This window comes from Strix aluco, chromosome 4 (genome assembly GCF_031877795.1).
Source record: "Strix aluco isolate bStrAlu1 chromosome 4, bStrAlu1.hap1, whole genome shotgun sequence".
In the NCBI taxonomy this organism is placed as follows: Eukaryota; Metazoa; Chordata; class Aves; order Strigiformes; family Strigidae; genus Strix; species Strix aluco.
In genome coordinates, this window is record NC_133934.1 from 51,174,328 (window position 1) to 51,198,186 (window position 23,859).

Genomic DNA, 23,859 nt, shown 5'->3' on the forward strand with positions numbered 1-23,859 from the left:
TGTGTCCATTCTTCAAGGCTCTTTCCTAACATTTGACTGGAGGCAGTGACAGCTACAGCTGAAGGCAACCCCGCAATCTGTAATTATTCTCACAATCCACTTGTGAAAGACCCAGCAGTCGCCTTGGTCACTAGATGCTCTGTATCTCCTACAGTATGATACAGAGGACTCTGCCCCCAACACTCAGCTCAACTATGTCCTGGAGGAATGGCTAATTTCCTGAGAGATGGACCTACCAAATTTGCTACAGCGAAGCAATAAATAACTCAGTGTTACTGCATTTGGAGGCACAGTCCTCTCCCTTTTCACTGGAGATGCAACCAGAGCTGCAGAACGGATCCTGAAGAGATGTGTGAAGGTTTGTGTGACACAGGCTGGCTGGCAAGGGAAGGGAGGATGCCCTGGCAACCCTGCCTTGCAAGCCAGTCTCAACAACAGACTCTACCGTTAGCTGCAGATGCAGTCTGAGAGTTAACATTAACATCTTCCCCTTCCTGGCTACAGAGAACTTGATTTCACGTCCACACCTAGGAAAGACTCAGTCTATTCTTTCTGAGACACAGAAGGCACCATTTTGCTGCTCTTTCATCTGTGTCAACAAAATGGTGATTATGGAAGGTATTTTAGAAGATGACATCTCTCACACCCCAGATAGCTGAATCCTTTACAACTACTCATCTCCTCCTCTTGTGAAATACATGTGAATGGAGGAAGGAAGAATCAGAGAGAAGCACTCTTCAAGCACAGTCACACGTGCTCATAATCCTGCTTCATATTTGCAGGGCAAGAAAGCTAGAACCCAAACATAAGAGCGTGCCTATGAAGAGGGAGTTTACTAAAGGTGCGACTTATTTCATACGATGAGAAAGCCTCTGGCAGACAGAAAGGAGCTGTGTTCTCCCCTTCATGCATTCATATGACTCCCATTAGTAACCCAGGAAGAAAAAAAAAGAGTCATTATTTCCAAAGGTTCACATGACCACTGAAGCCACACATCACTTCTGAGAACACAGATGTGCTCACCCTGGCTTGAGACCCTGCGGGGCAGTGCTAATTAGCATCTCAGCAAACACATAAGGCGGCCAAGGCCTCCTGGGAGCCTTTCCATGGTGCTTTGATCAGCTGTGCTGCATGCGTGGTGATACCAGCCAGGGAATCCCCGCCTAGCAAGCAAGTGGAGAAATTCTCTCCCGTCAATGGTGACTAGTTGCGTGGCTGAATCAAAGGCAGCCATGGCTGTGGGTTTTCTTTACTCATGCCTGAAGTGTCATAGCTACTCCCCCCCTAGAGGGAAAGGCAAAATATACTAGGTCACGTATCCTGTGGAGGCAAGATCAGAGAACTTAACTTCTCAGTGTTCCTCAGAGATTGCTTTTTTAGAGCAATAAGTAAGTTATACATTTTTCCTCTCTTGCTTTATTAAAATACCATACTCACATTTTCCTGTTTCTTCCTGGTCAAAGTCCCTCTTTCACTCCTAAAGCACAAACTAACAGAAGAATTCTTTCTTGCTTGTACATAGAGACATACTCAGTAATTGGGGAAGGGTCTGATCCCAGAGGTGCTGGACACCTTCAATTCATCTCAATTTCAAATGAAATTGAAGTTTGTGGCACCCACAGAGTTCTCCCAGATTTCCCACTCTTAAGCGAGTCAGTGCAAACAGCCAACCAAGCATGCACTCTGGAGATGAGAGCTAAGAAATTATTAAAATAATGTAAACCACATGCAATTTAACACTGCCATTTGAGCTGGTGATCAGCACTTTTTCACAGCATACATAAAAAAAAGCACTGTTCATAAGAGCCATCAAAAGACAGAGTAGCATACAGCCTTTTTTCCAGCTGTACTTTTCAGATCCAAATCATTATTTCCAAATAGTGACTGAAGTGGAAGAAAAGGGAGAAAGAAGGAAGTTGCTTTTAGACTGTGAAATACCCAGTTTCTTTGAAGTGTAGGGCTGTCTAGCCTAATACTCAAGTGACCAGCCACCAAGAAATAAGTTATCCTGAAACACTCAGAGACTTAACAGTACTAAACAGCACATGAAAATAACTTCAATAATAAAACAATTAATTTTCTTCCTCTAAGTGACAACTAGAACTAGTGCCCATCCAGTATTTTGCTTCCAGTTTCTCCAAACTTTCAGTTCCGTCTTCAGGACAAAATTGCTTTCCTGTTGTTTTTGGAAAGGGAACATGATCACATAAAGACATACCCAGCCCACTGAGGTTTCCCTCTCTCTCATTTCACTCGTACGACCAGCCATCACACAATCCTACCTTCCCAGCTGTCATCACACAGCGCTGTCAAATCCAGCCGAGGCACTTCTGACACAAAGCTGTTTTCCTCAGCATCAGCATCTTGATTTCTTTGCAACTTGTTTTCAGGAATGCTTGGATGCTCTTGAATCTTCATACTTGAAGTCAGCTATATTCCCATATACCCACAGAAATAAGAGAGATAGAAAAAAAAAAATGTTTCAGGAGGCAGAGGAGGAAAAAAACCACCCCTGCAGTCACAGCAGCAGTAAGCTCATGTCTCTAGCTAAAAAGATCCAAACAAACAGACTCTGATGTTTCCAGCTCCAAATCCAAATACCCTGCTCGGTGACCCCTAAGTACTAATTACTCACTCCCACCGGTAAAAACATCTGTTCATCTGCCTTTCTTCAATGTTTTCTTCTTTAGAAAGCTACTGCAAGTTCCCAAGACTGCCTGCCCTGACAACTGCATGCATCTGAAAAAGCCTCCAGTAATCGATTGGGATGAAAAGGGAGGGAGGAAGGCAGGGAGAAAGGGAGAGAGAGGGGGCGGCTGTGTACACTTCCTACGGGAGCGCAACTCCTTGGAGCAACAACAAAAACGCTGCTGCTGCTGTAAGGCTGTAGCAATATGGTGTCTTCTAAAAAGCAGGCAGCAGAGCTCCTGAGGTAGCAGCCGCAGACAGCAAGCAGTGCAGGCTACGTACATGAAGGCTCTCATGCAGGCTGTGCTGGCTCAGATCAATTAGTGCCAGCTAAGCTGGGCTGGCTGCACATTCCCTGATTTCCTGTGGTTGTTTTCTAGCTGGGCGTGGGGAGAGCAGAACTATTTATGGAGGAGCTCTGGGTATTAAAGCAGTGTTGCGCAAATCCAAACGGCAGTGGGGTTTGGCATCTCAGCTGGAAGCAGTGTGGACTCTGGGAAAAAGCCAAAAAATTCACACAAGCATCCAATGACTTAGGGAAAAAAAAAAAAAAAAGGCAGAATGCTGTCAAGTAAGTGATTCATCATTTAGCACTACCTAGAAGCAACTGCTGTTTGTCTCACCACTATTCACCCCTGCACATACCACACGTCGTGTGCATTTATGCAGAAATCACTGCCATTCCCACTATCCTGACACACAGTGTGCGTGTCTGTAATAGTGCTTGATGACACGAGCAGTTTTATCACTCTGAAATAAATTATCTGTAATGCTTCACAGGGGGCAGTAGGGAAAAGTAAGTGTAAAGCATGTACATAAACATATAGTGTGATATGCATAAATTCACCAACACACAGAGCTAAACAAATAGACAGCATTACATTACTACATAAACTATTTAATCTTCGTAAGAACAGCTTAAGCATAATTCTCTAAAGTATAGTCTAGCAGGTAGACAATATGCAGATTTGCCCCCTGTAGGTATTTTGATAATATAGTTAGCAATCTGCATATGCTGATCTGCAAAGAAAACGTACCTAAAGAAAAGAATTGGTACATTTGGACATATTTTACTTGTGAATCCAGAAGCACAGCCAAACTGTATTAAATCAATATCCTTAGTACATGCCACTAATGCACATTACATTTTTTTCCATGTGCATAAACCTAATGTGTTTGGGTTTTTTTCCCCCCTTTCAGCAGAGAAAAACAAGTAAGCTTCATGTAGAGAGGGAAAAAAACCTGCCCAGTAGACAGATCATATGAATAAATGTTTTTATCTGGATTCAATCCCATCAATCCCTGCAACTGGACAGGGTGCTAGGTAACCTCATCGAAAGGTTGGACCAGGTGATCTTTCGAGGTCCCTTCCAACCGGGGCTGTTCTATGGTTTTAATAACTGGAGTGATGAACACCCTGGTATTTGTAAAGAGTGTTCTGCATTGTATTTGTATAAGGTCTGTGTTTCCTTTTCATGTCAATAAATTGCCTTTGGAAACACTGTAACAAAAGGAAACACTAAATGACAGTTTGCCAAGCACTAATAACTTGTACAGCTTGACACTAAATCTGATTACAAATTTGTTTATTGTGAGAGCTGTACATGGAAAAATGCTAATTCACTATGCAATATCTTTTAAGCTGCTTCCAGGTTGGGAGGACTTAAATATTTCTTTAATGTCCAGTAACAAATTTCTTGCCAGGATCTAAATAGTCAGTGTACATTACAAACAGAAAGACTGGTCAGTGGCCAGAAACAGGCAGTCTTCTACATTTACTAAAGAACAAACTGTACCAGTTGATAAACTGCATTTAAGCCAGCACAGTATTTTAAGGCTGAAAGAAATAAAGCAGTAAGTTTCAAAATAGGTACTATTTTTAATAACATCAAGAAGTGCAAAGAGAGGAACTTATCTAGATGTTAACAATTTCAGAAGAAGCAACCTGAAAATACCATCTCGTCACCACCACTGATACTAATTACAGACTTAAATGTCTTTCTATGAAGATTGTACAATCTCCTGACTTATTAAGACTCATAAAAGATATCTGTAGCAGATAAGAGCGCTTCCCAGATGGGGAAATATTTCCATTACAGATATATTAGAAAGATCATATTGATGTCTTCTTCCTTCTAAAGTCACTTCAGTTGTTGGAAATATTTAAAAGCTGTTTAAAAACAGGCCTGTGTTGTGCCTGCAGCCAGTTACTCTCCTTTCCTTACTCACTGATGTAGCCTCTAATACAATGAATAAATCATTAGGTGTTCTGAAGAACAATGGTGGTACAAACACAGGAGACTCAAGAAAGCAGATGTTTAACCTTCTTTGCATTAACTCTCCAAACCCATGGAGTGGTAGATAATTCAGTATTCCCATCACTTATTTTCCTGATGCCACCAGTTGCCAAGCTCCACGACAAAAATCAAGTAAGGGAGAACTATTGTGCTTTAGGTATGGATGTGCCATACCTATGGACGTGCCATTTGAGCGTGTCCAGAGAAGGGCAACGAAGCTGGTGAAGGGTCTGGAGCACGTGTTGTACGAGGAGCGGCTGAGGGAACTGGGGTTGTTTAGTCTGGAGAAGAGGAGGCTGAGGGGAGACCTCATCGCCCTCTACAACTACCTGAGAGGAGGTTGCAGAGAGCTGGGGATGAGTCTCTTTAACCAAGTAATGAGCGATAGGACAAGAGGGAATGGCCTCAAGTTGTGTCAGGGAAGGTTTAGACTGGATATTAGGAAGCATTTCTTTACAGAACGGGTTGTTAGGCGTTGGAATGGGCTGCCCAGGGAGGTGGTGGAGTCCCCATCCCTGGAGGTGTTTAGGAGTCGGGTCAACATAGCGCTTAGGGATATGGTTTAGTTGGGAACTGTCAGTGTTAGGTTAACAGATGGACTAGATGATCTTCAGTGTCCTTTCCAACCTAGGTGATTCTGTGCCACAATTTCTTACAAAGCAAAGAGGCAGCAACTTGATGATCTCAGTAGCAGTTGGCAATCACAGTGCACTGCAGATATTACATAAATGACCACCAAAAAAAGTATCTTCAAACTAGGCACCTGAGCTCTGCTTTATAGAAGCTGCTTCTGCACCCATGCTTTGCAGGTACCAACTACAGATATAAGTAACTTGGGGATAAGTCAGCTGCTTTCATTCTCCCTGATCCAAAGGAGATTCAGCATAAAGAGTAGCTCAAGCAGCTAGAAATAAATGGCAACAAAAAGATCTTTGAATTCTGATCGGGAAGTTGTATTCTGTTTGATTACATGTGGATTCAAATCAATTTTATTTAAAAGGCTTGTTTCCCCTACATCTAATCATCCATTACAACCACAGCAGGAACTGTACTTAAACACCTCTTAGTAATAGAATACATCCTGCTGCCTTACTCCTGGGTCATGCCAATGCCCCTCTAGACTTGTTGCCATGTTGGTGTGAATCTTAATCACCCTTCCCTTATCAAAATGTGGGTACTAGAAACCCGTGTTTTTCAAATCACAGTCTGCATCCTGGAGTTTAGCTACTTCCAAGGGCAGATTATGAAGGCTACAAAAGCACTGAAAATGCATTCTGGACACATGTTTCAAGGTATTTTTACGGCCTCATGGAAACCCAAATCTGCACAACCAGTAGCTATGGCAAATTCCAAACACCTTTCCTAATATCTTCAGACTGGAGACAGAGTGAGAAAGAAAAAAGAGTGAGAAAGTCCCTGTCCCTTCCTCATCTTGAATGAGCTGTTTGTTACAAAAGGTATGTCTTTAAGCTGCCTTAAGCAAAAGGCTTATAAACGACAAGGAATGTAAAACTACCCTGCAGGAATGTAACATTTTCTTGACCTTGTAATTCCTATATAATACAATCTCTGGGTTAAGGCTACATCTTCTCCTGCAGTTAAAATTCTAAATTTTAAAACTTTTCCTAAGGAGAAGTTTATTTTAATATGATAATTTCATATTCAAATATACCTCCCCCAGACTAATTTAAAAGCTTAATGGGAGCATTGTGTGGCATGGCAGTGATGGCACCTCCTCCACGTGCAAGCCAATACGTGAGGAACAAGGTGTTGCAAAATCCACACTCTGGAAAACGCAACAGCTCACAAGCAAGTGCAGAATCATAGGGGATTACTGACCCTCTGGGAGTGAAGAAGGAGATCCATCTAAGCCCAGAAAGAGCAGTGATCAAAGGCAGCACTGAACACCCACTGCAGAGGTTACATGTTTCAGTGTCCCATGACCTTCTCCAGCTAGAACACAGCTGGTCAGAGCCCAGCTGTTAGCAAACAATCTCTTTTACCTTTCCTGCTAGATGGAAATAATACCTACCAGAAGTGAAGTCTTTCAAAGGCAATAAACGCATAGCTGCTTTTATTTAAAAAGAAAAACACAAGAGGGGCTAGTTAAAAGATACTATCAGCCCTCAGTTAACTCCAGAGGGCCAGAGAAACCTGACATTGTCCACAACTGTTTTATTGCGCTCCTCTAAAATGGGTGCACGACTGAGGGAGAGGTGCCTCAGACAACTCTCCCTAGTATTTTAAATGCTTGGCTGTCTAGAGGTATTTCAAGCAAACCCAAATGAACCAGTGACACAAAGGTGTTCACCTAACCCAACCCCAGTATTTGCTTTGCTGAACAAAGCGAATGCAGGAGGTGGGTGTTGAGCAGAAACAGAAAGTTGGGGAAAAAAACGTTGCCATCAATGTCACATCTCCACTCCTGACATTCATCCCAACCACCAACCCTTAGAGACACGCAGATGATCCAGTTTCTTAAGACAAATGGACCACAGACACCTATATTCAAAGACAACAGGCTGCACTGGGAAATCATAAATAAAAGACCAAATGATTTTAGAGAAATCAAGAGAGACAAGCTAATCTTACTACCCTGGGAGATAACCAGTCACACACCCTGTTTGCAATGATTAGTAAGGGAACTTGGCGTCACATAAACCAAAGTGCTGACTTCAGTGACGCTTCCCTTTTTGGCAAGGAGGGATTGAAGGTACTGAAGCAGATCCTTTCAGACTCCTCAGCATTTGAGAGGCTCCCTAAATTATGTAAATAAAGAGCAGAGGGAAGGGAAAGAAAAAGCAAATGCTAACTCCATTTCCCTGGGAGAAAGAGAGTTCCACAGAACTATATACCTAACTACTTGTTTCTACTCAATAAAAAGCCCGCTTAAAGATCACAAAACTGAAACACAAAAACCAAAAAATACCAACCTGAGAGTGCCTGAAAAAAACCTCATCGTTTTCACTTTCTTTGCTACAAAAAAAACAAAAACAAAAACAAGCCAACATATTATAAATACAAAACCAGACTTGCCTTGTAACAGAAACAAGCAGGACTTCTACACACACAGGTTTTTAGGTTCTTGCTACTGCTGTACACTTACTAATTCATTCAGTAAATGAAGGGACACTCTGGGCTGCAGCATTTCAGGCTGCTAAACTAGGTGGTTTTGCTTCCTCTCAGGAGCTATTTGTGAAAAATATAGTGTCATTTAATTCCAGCACCCTTAACCTAAACCAATACAACTCTCCCAACAAACGTAACTGTGGAGAAAAATTGCCATCTCAGGTGAGCAGAGCGGGGCTGTACAGCTCTCGCAAAAGAGTGAAGCACAAAGAAAAGGGCTCTATTCTCAACCCAGCAGCCAGGTGAGACAGGCCCTACAGTCCCCTGTGTGGAGTGTGCTGGTTCAGGTGCTTCGTTGCTGACTTCTTTTCAAGTCTGCACCATCAGCATCTTTAGTGACATTCCTAACAGGTTGGGAGAAGAGTCTTGGTGGTGTATGCTGCTGGGCGGAGCCCACACAACATACACAGTGCCTCCATACAGTGCTACTTTGAAGCTAATATGGTGGGTAATGCTGGTCTGCAGCATAACTAAATGTCACCGTCATAGTCTGTGGTGAAAGATCTTTTAGGCTGTACTACAACTACAGGGAAAATAAAACATACATATATTAAAAAAAAAAATAAAAAAAAATCACCTTTCTTCAGATAAAATTTCCATGTCATCAGGTCCTGTTCTGTCTAGAGGCCTGGATGAGCTAAAGCTTTCCATACTCTGTAATACAGTAAATGTTAAAGCAGTAAGATACACAAGAGAAACAGATTCAAGCTGCAGGCCATTAAACAGATCAGATATAGAAATATCCAACAGGACTTCTAGAAACAAGACAGCAATCAGACTACTGCCTGCTGCACATTTATAACAAAACAAACCCCACACTTTATTGCCCATAACCTGTAAAAAAAACAGCTGCTCACTGCTTCATCTCTTTCATCAGATGACCTCAAAATGTCTAACAGAATAATGCTGCATGCTACCCCGCCAGTTCCCATTTTACAGACTGATGGACAGGCTGAGCTTAAGAGCAATTCTGTGCTGTGTACAAGTTCTGTAAGAGCAGGTACTGAAGTCCACAGCATCTTCACAGCAGGACTTGTTATGCTCATCTTAGAAAACACTGCCCTTCTCAGAAAAACCCTTCCCCAGTTTCTTCTTTAACAGGCAGAAGAATGCAAAGAGACTGCCATATGCACAGAGGTAATGTTAAGTTGTGCTAATATGAATGCAGGGCAAGAAATTCAACTGGTTATGACAACTTGTTCTGAAATTTCTCTTGGTTTCCATTAGGGACATTAATGCTTGAGAAAGTACTGTGAAGACAATCCATGTTGCCACTTTGGGCACATATCCAGGAGGTTTTCTACCCTGTTTTTTGGGCAAGTCCCCCTTAAATAGGCAGAAGTCAGTCAGTAGAATGCAGTGTGGTTCCTGCCCTGGCCCCAGGAAGTGTGTGCACAGACTTCTTGAGGCAGTCACAGCCCTCTCTCACCTGCTGCACCTCCAGTCCCATAAGGTGACACAGCTCAGTTGTTCCAGCCCCGCTTAATATGATTCTTCAAGTCCTACTGGTACCTGGCTACTATGTCTCTGAAATGCAGTTACAAGCTTTTAATGCTTTGTGGTTGGTTTGCTCAGGAGAGTAAGTGGAACTGACAGTTTTTCCACTGCTGACTTACGCTTTTGAGTCAGATGCAATTAGACAGCTAAGAGGAAAGCTTCCACACACTGTCCTACATACTCTTTCAGGCTTTGAAAGGCAGGAAAGCTCAGAAAGCAGTGGCTAAGAACATACAACATTACAAACTTGTTTACATGATGAAAGCCTATTAGTAGTACTGATTATGTCCTTTGATACTTCAAGTAGGTAGTCTAATTTGGGTTATTATTTGAAGTGTAAAGATGTAGCCAAAAGAAAGCTAAACCACCACACATCCTGCTGGCAGTCTCTGAAATGCAGTAAGTGCACTCATGAAAACTTAAAAAGCAGCCTTTGCTCTTCAAAAAGAGTAGCACCGTGCTCTCTGCAATCTGTTTCATAATATTCCCAGCTGACAATCCCACCGCGACACTTCCTCCAGCAAAGCAAACAAGAGCCACACTGATGGTCATCTTGGTCAAAGTGCTTTTTGTGCAAGGTTAGTCCATTTTATGTTCCTTCCCACCTTTGCCCCTTGAGAGATCCAAAAATGAGGGGCAGGGCAAAGTCCAGTGGACACAGGTAATTTTGAAGACATTTCTTCCGGGCATGTTTTAAGACTTCAGGTCCACAGCAAAAGTGGACACTTCTGTCAGTCTTTCCTTTCCCAAATCCTGAGTCAAATTCTCATTTAAACTGCTTTACACTCCACAGGTACAGAGAAGAGGTGCAGAAAAGAATGTAAAGCACTTGACCTTTGCCAATCTTAAAGTCCATTGCTACAAGCAAAGGCGCAAAGTGAAAGTGTGTCTATCTCACTGTGCTCTTTCATGAAGTATCACATGAGTAGGTTACTGATATTGAGCACTAAATCTAAGCACAGACTACAGTTTTTGGCATCTTTCCTTCTTTTTATCACAAAGAGAAGACAAATCTGCCTCTCTCTAGCATCTCTGCACAGGGTAAGAGCATCAGGTCATTGCAATTTTGTGACCTAAACAAAATGAGTCCCAACACAATGTCACATTAAGTAGGAACTCACTCACAGCAGGCTCTAAAACTTAATCAAGTAAAACTGAAGGAAATGCCCTACGTGGAAGGACAATCTTTTCACACAGCTTTCACTGTTACTAGTAAATGTGTAATGCATACCTGGTGCCAGGCACCGGGATGCATAGCACTTCTGCCATCGGAAGAAGATCCTGCATTGAAGCACAGTACAGTTTCTCAACTGCTGACACTGTAATGAGTGTCTGGTTTGCTTGAGAGAGAAGGAGGGTACATCAGTTTTATTCTACAGCTTGTAAAAGTTGGCAAACTGTCTTCTACTGTGAAGGTCACACAAGAATATGCTGGGCAAATTCTACAGTATTCCAGATTTTAGGACGTTTTATCAGTGTCATTTACCTCCTCAGTAAAAGTTAGCTAGAGGGATCACCTTTTGGACCAATACATTCTAAAGTGTTTTGCAAACTGCAAACACCACAGTAACACACAGACTTTAGGGAAAAGGCATAAAACACTTTTGTCATCTCATTATCAAGAAGTCACTTGTGATCTACATTAGCAGGAATATAAAAATAAACTTGACCTAAACTGTGAACCTACATCTGAGGTTCCAACCTCCTTGCAAGGCTTTTGAAAGACTGGGAAAAAGACTTACTTCCTTTTTCTCTTTCCAAAATGGTTCGCTGAATTCAGAAGAAAAAAGCAAAAAGTTGTAGAAAGAGAAAATGACTATAGATGGAGTAATAGGATCATAGCAGAAGTACGGCTTCTCAGTTGCCTCACCACAAAGGTTACAAGTGCGGGATCCAGTGTTCCCCATAGTCCAAAATAACCACTTATGCCTGTACCGTAGGCAAAACCATCTACTCAAGGAAACCAGGTATACACTGAAATAAAAAAGACTTTTTCCCACCCTAGTACTAGGCGTCAAACAGTACAGGATGCCAGCTTACCGCAGGACTGTCCTGATTGTCATTAAGCTCTGAAAGCTTGGTGCTGGATTTCTGCCGTTTTGGTTTATTCCTTTCACTAAGATATCCAGAGCTGTTGTCTTGTAATTTTTCTACTTCTTGAGCAGCTAGAATACAGTCTTCAAGATTGCTGAATCCAGAGGGAATGTTTTCTTTGTTGACAACTTCCCTGAAAAGAAAAGGGACATTACAACAAGAGGTTGTTTAAAACACTCTCCCGCTACATTTATGGTAGCAATAGAGAAATACTTCATGCTGACTGGTGCAGTTCTGGCAACATCTTCTACACCCTATGAAACCAGTATCTCTGGTTCTTCCTAATGCAGCAGACAACACACACTGTGCAATGCTAAATCCCATTGAGGAGTGAAAGCCAGGTGTAAACACCTCAGGTTAGAAAGCTGTGAGGATCAACATTTGTGACTTGATTCACTTCCCACTAAAGCCAATGTAGCGAATCCCACTGACTGCACATGGAAGCTGGACTAGCTCCTGGCTGTCTGTGGTATTTTTATAGAGAATACGCAGCGTATTTTCCTTTGAGACACGTGCTTTTAATTTAGAAAAGTGATTCACAGCTGCGGTCCAAGGATCTCCTTTGGTGCATGACACTGCATAATCGGCCCTCCTACTCATACTCTCAAATGCAAGAGCAGGACTGTGGTGCTTTAGCCAAATGCTTGGTTCCTATTTGGGATTTACACAAACAGAAAAGGGAATGCATCTCTGCAATGGCAACACAACTGCTAGGACAGAGAACTGTTCTGCTATGCTGGGAAGTGAATGGGACAGGTAGCTTTAAGCCATCATGTGATGCACTAGCTGGGACTCTCTGGGCTTTCAGGGTTTGTGCATGTTTTCCAGAAGCCTGGCATAGGCCTTATCTTGCCCTGCACAATTAGCCTGCTGGGTCCTTCAGCATGCAGTTTTTCCTTCATAACCTGTTTAGTAGTCTTCTCTCTACTTTGTGCAATAATGAAGATGCACATACATAACACATCATTGCATTATGGGAGCAAGGGAAACACAATGCCTCTCATTCTTCACTATCCTACCCTGCTGGAGACTAAAGGCAAGCTGCTTACACTTGACATTGAAACTGGAACGTTTGCTAACTGTTGCATGTGCAGTTGCCTTATACAGTGCTATGCGACTCCAAAAGCCTGCTTTCACGAACAGCAGGAGAATTTATCTAGACTTGCACTGGTCTGACAAGAAACCAGTTACTCTGCAGTACCTGGACAGTGCCAGCGTGACAAAGTAATCAGATCAAAAACAAACCCAGAAATTTTCAGTGATTTTCAGGATCATGAATCTGTAGGTTTTGTTGGTGGAAAAGAGATACAAAGAGGTATTATAAACTTATGATTAAACTTCCAAGATAACACATTTGCCTTTGTGGAAGTTTTTACAAACCCCTGAGCAGACCAATTACATGTACATAGCCTGTAGATCATGTAGTCTGCAAAGCCTGGGAGGTCACCTGTGTGTTTCTGTGATAAACACTCTTCCTATCTGAAATCCCATCTTGCGGCATTACAAATCCTCTTGTGATCCATCACAAGGCAAGGAGATGAAGTCACTGACATTCAAAACAACAACAGAAAGAAGTTTTGAAAGGAATTCCCAATTCTGATAATTCACCCATGGAAGTTCCCAGCAATCTGACCTAAGGGAACCAGGGAAAACAGTTTGAACACTAGTCAGCGTTCAAAACTTCTGATGTACTTTAAATCCTTGGTTCCAGCTTTACGGACCAAACTTGAACAACTGTGTCACCATGTCTAAAGGCAGCTCTGTATCGCAATGTTAAAAAAAAGCCCTGCAGTACTATATGCTTCCAAACACGTACACTAGCCAGTCTCTGACCTACTTACCTGAGAAGCCTGTCAGCAGGGCTACTAAACAAGAAAAACTACTTCAGAGCTGCTGCCAGATACTTTGGTGACTTGCAAGTGCTAATTTCCCAGTCCATCCTCACAGCATATTTTCATTCATAAGGAAATGGCTTTTTATTTTGTAACTATGGATTTTTTTACAACAGTAGCATTGACACATTTTGGGAAATAGCATGGCTTCAATATTAACATGAGGTACTCATGGTTAGCCACCTGTACAAAAGTGGCTTCATATAGGGAGGTGCAGATCCAATAGAATTTGGGGAATTCAGTACCCAGGAAAAACAACAAGAGCTTGGATGTTCATTTCGGAATCTAACTTGACATCCTAGCAATCCAATACTACAGTCAAGTATATGCATTCTTTACAAGAACTAATGCTGTGTTAAAGCTAGACATATGTGTAAGCACTGATTAGATCATGGCCTTGCAAAGTCTGTAGTTACAGTTCCTCAAAGATAGCTATGCCTTGGGCAAGTGTTTGTTAAGGCTGTGGTGGTAACACATTTGTACCACACAATCTATGCCACAAGTAGAGGAGTATGAAAGGAAAAACAGGTATTATTTTTACTACTCTGACAGACATTTAATGAAATTCACCACTAAATCATGTTTAAAGTTTGTGTAACAGGGTGGATAAAAATTCTTAAATTCTGATTAATCAAAAGGAAGATTTTTTTACTTTCAGAAAGTCTCCCAAGTCTCCTCAATAAACCCAAACATAAGCTGTGCCTCCACATACAAAAGGGGAACTTGATCCCATTTTTGAAGACATTCTGAATTCAGAAAAGCACCTACACCCAATGCTTTTATCTAAAGTTACAGGCAATAGGGCCAACTGCTTGGGAATTTCCACTAAAGCAACACACTGTAGTTAATTCCAAATACTGTAACTCAACTATACTGCATAAAAAACCTGGATTCTTATCATGTTTTGCCCCACTTCACGACCTCTAATAAACACTACATTTTCCAGCTCTAACTGATGCAATGGAGCTCTGCACTTTCAATTCAGGGCAAGGGCCAGTGCATTTCATAACAGAACTAAGCATTGCCTTGATAAGAGGACATGACTAGGGTACAGTTAATCAAATATACTTTCCAAAACAAAGAAATCAGGCTCGTACATGTCTCTGTTTCTCCGGGCTTCCTCCTGCTCTTTGTGGTGTCGCCTCCTCTGCCTGGCAGACACATTAGAAGAGGCTGAAGATGTTCCCGATTCAGAGTCCTCTGAACTCTGGCCGCCTGAGCCATGAACATCAAAGAGATGCTGCTCCACGGCTGAGCGGATTGTCTTCTCTAAATACCTGTCAAGCCGAAAAATAAGGTCAATTGCGCTCAAAGACTTTGTGGAGCTCCCTCTCTGCAACAATAAATAAAGGGTATCTGAGGGTTATGTTTTATTATGATGGCAAGGCAGTATAAAATGTCCTATGGCTGTGACATCCGCAAAGAGCTAAGCCAAAATCTTCAGATACCCTGATGTTCAGGTCCCTCAGAAGAGCTCAGCCTTCCCAATTCATCATCACCTTTTTTATTTGTAGGGATGTTTGAACCTTCAGTAAAACTGCTAATTTTACTCAGTGCAACTACAGACATTGGTGCCTAACTTTCATACTCCACTTTAACAGTCCTTGCCCTGACAAAATTGTATTTGATACCCAGCCATGCTGACAATGGTGAAGTCTCTTGTGCAATCCAAGCTCAGTAAGGCAATGGATCATCTGCAAGAAGGTGATTCACTGCTGTCTCACAGAGGGATGAGAACACACAAACAGTACCTCACTACATACTCCTCATATGCTTAACTCAGTGACCAAGCACAGATTTGGTTCCGAGTTCATGCTGTTTTCATGCTGTTCTTGTGCCATAAATGCACCCACAGCTACCCTTGACTTACTCTAGCACAGGATCACCATCACACCCACTGGCAGTGGGCTTCCACAGCAAGGGAGCCTCTGCAGTTGCATCAGTTAAAGATGTGAGACTAACTGAACTTTCAACACAACCAAATCTCCTTCATTTTGGTACAGACATTTTCTTGTAATATATCCTTCCTACCTTCCTTAATCAGAGGAAGTATTTATGGGCAAAATCTAATTTTTTTTTTGTGCAAAGATCATTTGGAAATACATTTTTGGGCATCGCCACCCCATCACTGCTTCTTGTAATGCTTTAAATAGTCTGCTGAAGAACAAGTTTTTCAAACACACCTGTCCAAAGTCCATATATAGCTTCTAGTGCTTTTTCCATAATTAAAAAAGTTATTTGCAGGATTTTCTGGTTAATTTTCAACTGACTAGCTGTAAGTATGGGAACGTGTAACCTGGGCTGATTTCTCCAGAGAATTTATAAAAGTTGTTGCTAAGTTGCTACAGTTGTAAGTCTGCTGAGATGGCAGTTCCTCAAAAAGTCAAAAGATCTTAGCAACTGCAAAACCCCACATGGTTTAACTAGGCAAGTATGTCTGTGTTTCAGGTAATGACAAGAATCATTTCTGCAAACCCATCAGCCATTGGGAATTTCCAGCTCTGGCAAGGGAGACAACTCGTTAGCTCTGCTGCTCCCAGGTACGGTAGTGGGGTCAAGCCCCATCCTCTGCTGGGATGCAATGGGGCGCAAATGAGAGCAAGAGGATAACACAGTGTGAATAGCTTCTCTAAACATGCAAGTTCTACCTAACCAAAACACCACAGGCATAGTGCAAGGAAAGAACCAAGAGCCTGAGAATTTTTCAGAAGGAAGTGATTTATTATCATTGCAGATACTTTGGTTTGGCAAACACTGTCTTTTTTTGTTTATATAAGAACAACCGTTAAAGAGAAATCAAAGAATAACCAGCAATACTTTAAAAAGTTCCAATACACAAAAAAGGTAGCTACAAAATTGTAAAAGAGACACTTACTCTCCTGTAGCAGGAATGTTACTACTGACTTGTGATACATGGGCACTGTGTAAAAGAAAAAAAAGAGGAGAAAGTTAGATCTAATTATCACAATAAGGTCTTACAAACCCTCACACTTTGCGGCACTAAGATTTAAAGGTCTGAGCTGTCTCAACAACAATTGTATGCGCATGCCATAAGCCTTCCCCTTAAGGAATTTTCACTGCCACAGTGACGTGGGACATTTTGACAATATCCTCAAGAATTAATTTCTCTGTCATTCCCTTGCAGTAGGCCAGGGTCTAATGGAAAGTATTTCAACCTCAGTACGTTGCAGACTTTTTTACTTTCTTCTGAGCCTTCTGCTGCAGGAGGTTGTCCTAGCCTCATCACAAAAGTCCTTGCTTTTTGAGGCTGACTTGAAAACGTATACACTGTGAAAGAGGACTTAAATATTAAGACTCTTTAAATATTAATGGAGGATAAAGGCACAATACAGGCTTTGCACAGTTCTCCTCCTGCTGCTCTCCGATATTCACGTTATTTGTTTCACCTTTTTAAAAATAAAATGTAGGCTCTCTTCTTCCCCTTTTCCCTCAGTCTGTTTTCAGACTCAGGAAGAGCTGACGCAACTGTAGGTGTCATTGCTTGCTGTTTAAAGCCCTTCTGAACAAGCTGACGTGCCAGCTTGCACAGCTGTCACTGTCTTCCTCTCTCTGCCAAACTGAGTCTTGTCCTGTGCCCTCTTCCCCCACGCTGACTTGGCTCCACAGATAAGGTGACACTTTTGCCTATCCATCCCTCCTGTGAGATTGCTAAGTCAAGTAAGTTACAGGCCTAGGGGCTTCATTTTGATCTATTCCTGTATCAGCAGAGGAACGAGCGGTACAACTGGTTGATATATCTTAATAAAATGGCACTGTGTGGCCAGGGTACAAGCCAGGCTGGATGCAAGACATGCTTCCCGCCAAAGCAGCTGTTCACTGCTTTCAGTCTTTACAGCTTCTCCCAAACCGTTTCAGTGCAGAAGAACCATCAACACCTGACTCCCTTTCACTAACCAAAGGTTTCCTCTCTGCTTTCCTTGAATATTTCACACTTCACCACACAGATCTAGAGTTAGCTAAGAAGCTGCAGCACTCTCAGATGATAAACACTTTGTGGCTTTCCTAGGTTTGAGCGTCACTTGTAGTCACATGTCAGAGGACAGGAAGGGTAAATGAGGGGCCACTACAGCCAGTTTAACAAACCCAACAAAACAGCCTAACTCCTGTGGTGAAGTACAAACCCCACAAACACCCAGCTGCAAATCAGACTTGCAATATGCTTCAGCTTCCTTTGGCTGAGCCAGTGTGTTCACCTTCGTGTGGGTAAAGCAGTGTGCCCTAACCACATGCATGCTGTCCTGGCTTCACTTGGTGCTCATCTCCAGCCCAGGCACAGGTCCCTGGAGCGGTGGCACAGCATGAAAGCAGTCACAGATTTGCCAGCATTTCCCACATTATCTGTACAGCACCTGAACAGCTGTGTCATTCAGATGATTTCATGAACAGAAGACACACAAACAAGTATTGCTGTACTTATTATTACGGACATGCAATCTGCATATAGGAAAAAAAATATTGCAAGATCTCCCTCTTCCCCACACATAACATCTTGACTATTAACTACTGAATGGCTTTGCAATTTGAAGCGCACATTTCAAGCACCATACTTGCTTTCCTGTTCACTTACATAAACTATTAGGCCTCCTCCCAGCCCAAAACTATTTTTTAAGACCTGGCCTCCCATGGAAGATGAATTAGCAAGTAAGATGCTAGCTAGTGTGGTAGGCTAAACCACATTATAAAATACAATTCATATGCTGGCTACTGCTCCTACATGTGTGGGAGTAAGTTAATATTGTATCAACTTTCTGTAATATTTACATGAAATCCATACTGAGCGGGGGTGTCTTTCATATCACACCTTTCTTCTCTGTTTTCACATCAGGAAAGTGGTAGTAGAGGGGAGATAGGATTGTTTGGATTCTAGTTTTTTTAAAACATCCCTAGGATGCAGGTATATCTACCCATCGGACAAGACAGAAAATCTCAGGGAACAGCTCTTCCCTCTATTTCCAACAGGACTAATATCATGCAAAAATGCAAACTCCTGTTTCACATAAACTTAAAGGCTAGATACTGTACGCGAGTAAAACTTCACGCCGTTAACTCTGCCTGTTCAAGGCCAACAGTCCCTACCTGCAAACCACTCAGATCATAACTGACAACACACCAGCTTCTTTACATAAAAAGAAGAAACAAAAGATAAAGCTGCAAAAATACCTAAGTAAAATGCAAAAAATGTTCTTAACACCCCAATACATTCTGTAGTTGTCTAATTCTCAGTTAACTGTCTGCTTTACTAACACCAATTATGTTTTAAGTCCATTAACCTTGCTAATTCATGGTGATGCATATCTGCATAACAATTACTTTGTGGTATCTAGAAAAGCCCTACTCAGACAGTATAGATTCTGCTGGAGTACCAGTAATATGGTGATTTTCAAACTACTGACAAATAACAAGGAAATACGTATACAGCTACATGCCAGCTGAGTGGATGACTACAAATTGAAGCTCTGACATTCTGATTTTATCATCTTTCCCTTCTAAATACTGATTCCTTGTATAGCAAATATAACTTTATTCTTATCTCTGTGATATTTTAATGTTCTTTTATTAGCTCCCTCTCAGTAAGATGGAGATTTTAAATCAGAATTTTTCCAGATACACTAAATTTCTTTAATTCCACAACTGGTAACTTTCCTTGCTATTTCATTTTCAAGCTTAATTTAAATGCATTTCAAAATCACTTGATTTACTCTGTGCCAACCTTTTTTACATCAGGAAAGTTCACATCCAAAACAAATGGTGAAGGGGAGAGCGTTATACAGTGGTTTTAGGATTCAAGCCTGCCCAGGGACAGAGCATGAGGTGCTCGAGCGCATTAGCAAACTTAGGGAAAGGGAGACCCCAACTGAGGGAAACGGACAGCCCAGAAGAGCAACCAAACATGTCGGGTGTATCCTGCGGGGTCTTCCAAACTTCTTGGGTGGCAAAAGTCACTCTGCCATTGGATCTATGCTTCATGGAGCAGGCGAGGTGAGCTGTGCCCAGAAAAGCCCTCTTGGCATGCCCACAGGCAGCTGCTCAGAGGGCTGCTTTGCTCAGTAAATCATCCAGACAACAGAAAATCATTTCTGTTTTGGTTAATTATTTTCTCCTCATGTCTGATACATACAGTCAATTATCTCCACAGCTAGATTATCTTTATTAAATTATGCAGCTGCTGCAAAGCACGATGAAAAATATGACTTTAAAGTTCCTCCTCGGATCACAGAAAGCAGCAGGAGTTTCCCAGTGCTGAGGACTTTACTTTCAGAGAGCCAGCCACAAAACCGGCATCAAGGCACACAGCTGTTTTAAGTGCTGTAAACTTTTGAATTGGCTTCTTACGACCCTCACACTTTTCCCTTAGGGAAACCTGACCTCTAGCACTTCCCAGTGTTGTCTAACTTGCTTACCAAAGTCTTTTGCTCACTTTGAGAGGAGTCCCATCAGCTCTGGATAACATCTTGCTTCACACATAAGGTAAACTCTTACTGCATGGCCTCTTCTCCCATTAATGTTTTGACCTCAAGTATGGGAAGGTGGTATTTTCCATTACCTTTAAGCACATTAAATCTCCCCTGCACCCCCCAACTAGTAATCTCTAGGTTTAAAAGATATGCACTGGAGTGAGAATTATCTCTTCTAACACCTGCACCCTGTTTGGTCTGCATCTGGCATCTTGTGACAGCAGGCAAGTAACTGAGTTGGATATCAAACCCCCTCTCCTGTTTTTTACATTCAAGGCACTATTGAGCAAAATGTATTAGCATCCAGATATTAAAAGAGCAAAGTAAAAACATCGACCAGAGCAAACTGACTTACTGACATAGTATTTTCCCAGATTGGCTTTTCATTTATGAATTCAGTGAATTAATTCCTGACCATACTTAATAGCCTAAATCATAAGCTATACTTGCAATCTGGAACTAAGGCCACTTACTGCTGAGATTTACTTACAGTCCATCTGCTTTATTCAGGAAACAAAGCTATTTTTTTTCCTCTTTTAGTTTTTTTAAAAGCCAAGCACAACAATAAGAAAGTCTCGATGCAAAAACTTTTTACCATTTTGTCATTCCAGTAAAGTAGAGGATGTTTAATGGCTTTGACATTTCAGATAGAAAATTTCTGAAGTCCTCCCAAATATATTATTTCAACCCATGACCTAGGAAATTCCCTTTTCATAAGTATTTATATAGTCTAAACACTGTTCACTCTCCACAGCTGTTGCACACTGTGATGTGCAATACTGCAGACTCACATGTGATCTATTTTAAGACAACTACTTCATGTGACACACATTCCCCAAAGAGAAGGATTGTGTCTGCATATAAAACATGAAAATAGTGAGATTAAAAATAAAGAGATGTGCTTTTAGTTACTGGGACGCACCATCACACAGAGGACATGTTTCCAATGGTTTCTCAGCATCTTCACACTTTGACAAGCTCAGATTATTGTTCCTTTAAATGTGATACGTTGTATTTGTCACTACCTTCTTACTGTGCAGAAAATTAATCCCCCTAAAAGGAACTGTCTTTTTTTCTTCAGGATTCTTGCTGGTTTTCACTTGCACTGGGATCCCCCTGTACAATGGGTGCACACTGACACCTACTGCTTAGCAAAGAGACAACCTTGAAGGGGATTCATACACACCACCCAATTTAGCTGGGTGAATTTGGATGGCTGTTTCTGTGCAGGTTCCTCTACAGAGAGGCGAAATGCTCCTCTGGGGGCCTCAGACCTGCCCAGCAGCCAGACAGGGTGAGCAGGGGCACCCAGCAGACTGGTGTCTATTTTCAGCCAGTGCTGATGTGACACAGGACATTAATGTACGTCACACAACGTAATCATGACTTGTAAAAGGGCCCAGCACTCCTGTGGGCCTCAGGAGCTCTTAGGGCATGTCCCACTAATGAGGAAGTGTCCAGTGGGGAAAGGGCCAAGCAAATTTCTGAGCAGGTGCGAAATCAACAAGATTTTTTCAGGTTCTTCAGAAAATTGACCTGAGAACAAATACAGTAAAACATCTTACCCAATATACTACAGGCTAAGAATACTTGATTTGCACTATATAAAGAGTTGTCTCAGATCACAACTGTTAAAATGAGAAACAGTCAGCTGTACTGAATACTGCCAACAGGATATTAGCACTTCAAGAGAAGAGAAGTACTAAACCAGGCAAAACTGTCCAAAGTCTTGCCCTGCACTCATGGGTATCTAATGCAATTTTGGGCATTGCTTGTGATGTCAGCTCTCATCCCAATTTCAGTTTAATGTTCTGCATGTTAACAAGGACGCTCCACACTACAAAGCTTTTGCTTTTTTCCCCTGTAATATCACTCTGGTTTATCTCAGGATGTATAATCATCAGGAAACACTTCTGAAACCATCCACATGACTAATGTCAAATCTAAAGCATATACGCCAACATGAAGCATGTCTGTAGGTTCCCGGTCTTCTAAAAACTCATTGCACACGTTGAGTAGAGTGTGCTTACAGGGAACTGCCATTGCCAGATGCTACTGCTTCATTACCTGAAACTGCACACTGTTTCTCAGTACTGATTACTCAGTACAGTTGGCATTCACAGTCTTATTACAGAATTATACAAGGAGCAGTGCTACAAATTTTTTAACAGTCTCAACTCAAAAAGGTTTTGGAACGTGAATGCCCTTCAGGCACAACTCCCTAAAACAATCAATCACCCAGCAAGGTTTTCTTCTTCTTTCAACAGTGCAGAAATCTCCTTGCCTGGTTATTGATCACAGCTGGGTCAACAAATTGCCTTACTAAGTAGTACAAGGAGGGAGAGGATAGCCCTGGTCAGCAGCAGGTGAATGGATTCAAACCACAGATCTCACAAACTCGTTAAGCCCACCTCATCCTTGCAATGCCCAACAAAAGAGGGCTCCAGCTACAAAATTTCTAATTTCCTGCCCAAATTTATTCATAGCCTGTTTGTACACATTTTCTCTTGCATCAGTATTGTTACTTAACATAAACAATCTTTCCTCTCTGTCTAAAATTCAGAGGAAATATGTGTACTCTGGTTCATTTCTTATGGTAAATAAGCCTTCCCCACTCTTTTTCCTCCATTTTGCAACAGGGTCTGCCCACTTCTTTAATCATCTTCACAAGCCTAATGCCACTTGAACATGAGTTACTGAAACTGTATGAGGCCTCATCTGACTCTTGTACAAGGGCATCCATACTTCCTCTAAGTATACTGAAAATACTTCACTTTATATATCCACGGTCATGTGATTACTTCAACTTGAATATTTTCCCCCCATGACTCCCTTCCATCCCTCCATGAACAAGCATGCCCACATCCTTTTTTTTCCTGGCATTTCCAAATGTGAGGAACTCCCCTTTCACGTCATGGATTTTCATTATTAGTCCTGAGATATATGACCTTATTACCTATGTTATTAATTTTAATCCTATATCTTTTATTTCACGCTTTTCTTTATATATCTATATCTATGTCAACCATCCTATATCTTATCTCACTGTCATACATCTTCTCCCAGAGGACACCCCTATCCCATTCACTCCTCCTAAATTTCTGCTATAAGCCCAAATCATAAGAGTGATTCCATTTCATTATGACAGTGACTATTAAAAAAATACCCCAAAAGTCCATGATGCTCAAGGAGCTCCACTAGCAATCTTCTCTCCTACCAGCAATACCTATGGGTCTCACCCCCTCCCTAGCCATCTTTAAGCTCTAATACTAATGCCCATTTTCTCCATACAGATGGCATGATATAGAGCATTTTGCTGACATCAGACAGATTAGGTATACTCCTTTTCTTCTCCTCTCCAGAAAGTCTTACAAAAAATAATGTGGTTGTACTGGTTATCACCTCTCTTGACAATCCTGTGTCACATTTTGACTCCTTTACCACTTAATCCCATATCATTAATGACTGCTTATTCCTGTACAGAGCAGCAGTGGTGATTAATCCTATACTTGGTCATGACTTCCCCAGTGTCTAAAGAAAAAAAACCCAAACAAATCCACAAACCTAAATCAGTGCCATTTTAAGAAATAGTGTACTGGTGACATTCTGACAGTTCTGACTTAAACTTAAGACCTTGAGCATTTGCCTTATTGTTAAAAGAAACATCCAGGGAAACACCTCTATTGCTAGCTGACACGGTATAGCACTAAAGAATAAAGTCTCTGGTTTGATTCTACCAAAATGCATTTATGGAGGGACACAACGCTCCTTCAGTCTAGCAAAAGC

The 23,859-nt window shown here is 41.7% G+C and overlaps 1 protein-coding gene across 10 annotated transcripts in view; it reads right to left on the reverse strand.

Annotated features, from left to right (window-relative positions):
• Positions 1–23,859, reverse strand: part of FAM13A (family with sequence similarity 13 member A) — a 139,953-nt gene that overhangs the window by 24,799 nt on the left and 91,295 nt on the right. For 7 of the 10 annotated variants that reach the window (XM_074823084.1, XM_074823080.1, XM_074823079.1 and 4 more), the window contains 6 exons: positions 16,473–16,517; positions 14,695–14,874; positions 11,652–11,838; positions 8,692–8,768; positions 7,919–7,961; positions 2,283–2,430 (listed from right to left, as the gene is read on the reverse strand). In XM_074823084.1, coding sequence (XP_074679185.1) covers positions 2,283–2,430; positions 7,919–7,961; positions 8,692–8,768; positions 11,652–11,838; positions 14,695–14,874; positions 16,473–16,517 — 680 coding nt within the window. The remainder of the gene's footprint in view (positions 1–2,282; positions 2,431–7,918; positions 7,962–8,691; positions 8,769–11,651; positions 11,839–14,694; positions 14,875–16,472; positions 16,518–23,859) is intronic. The other 3 variants (XM_074823086.1, XM_074823087.1, XM_074823085.1) reach the window with 3 other exon arrangements.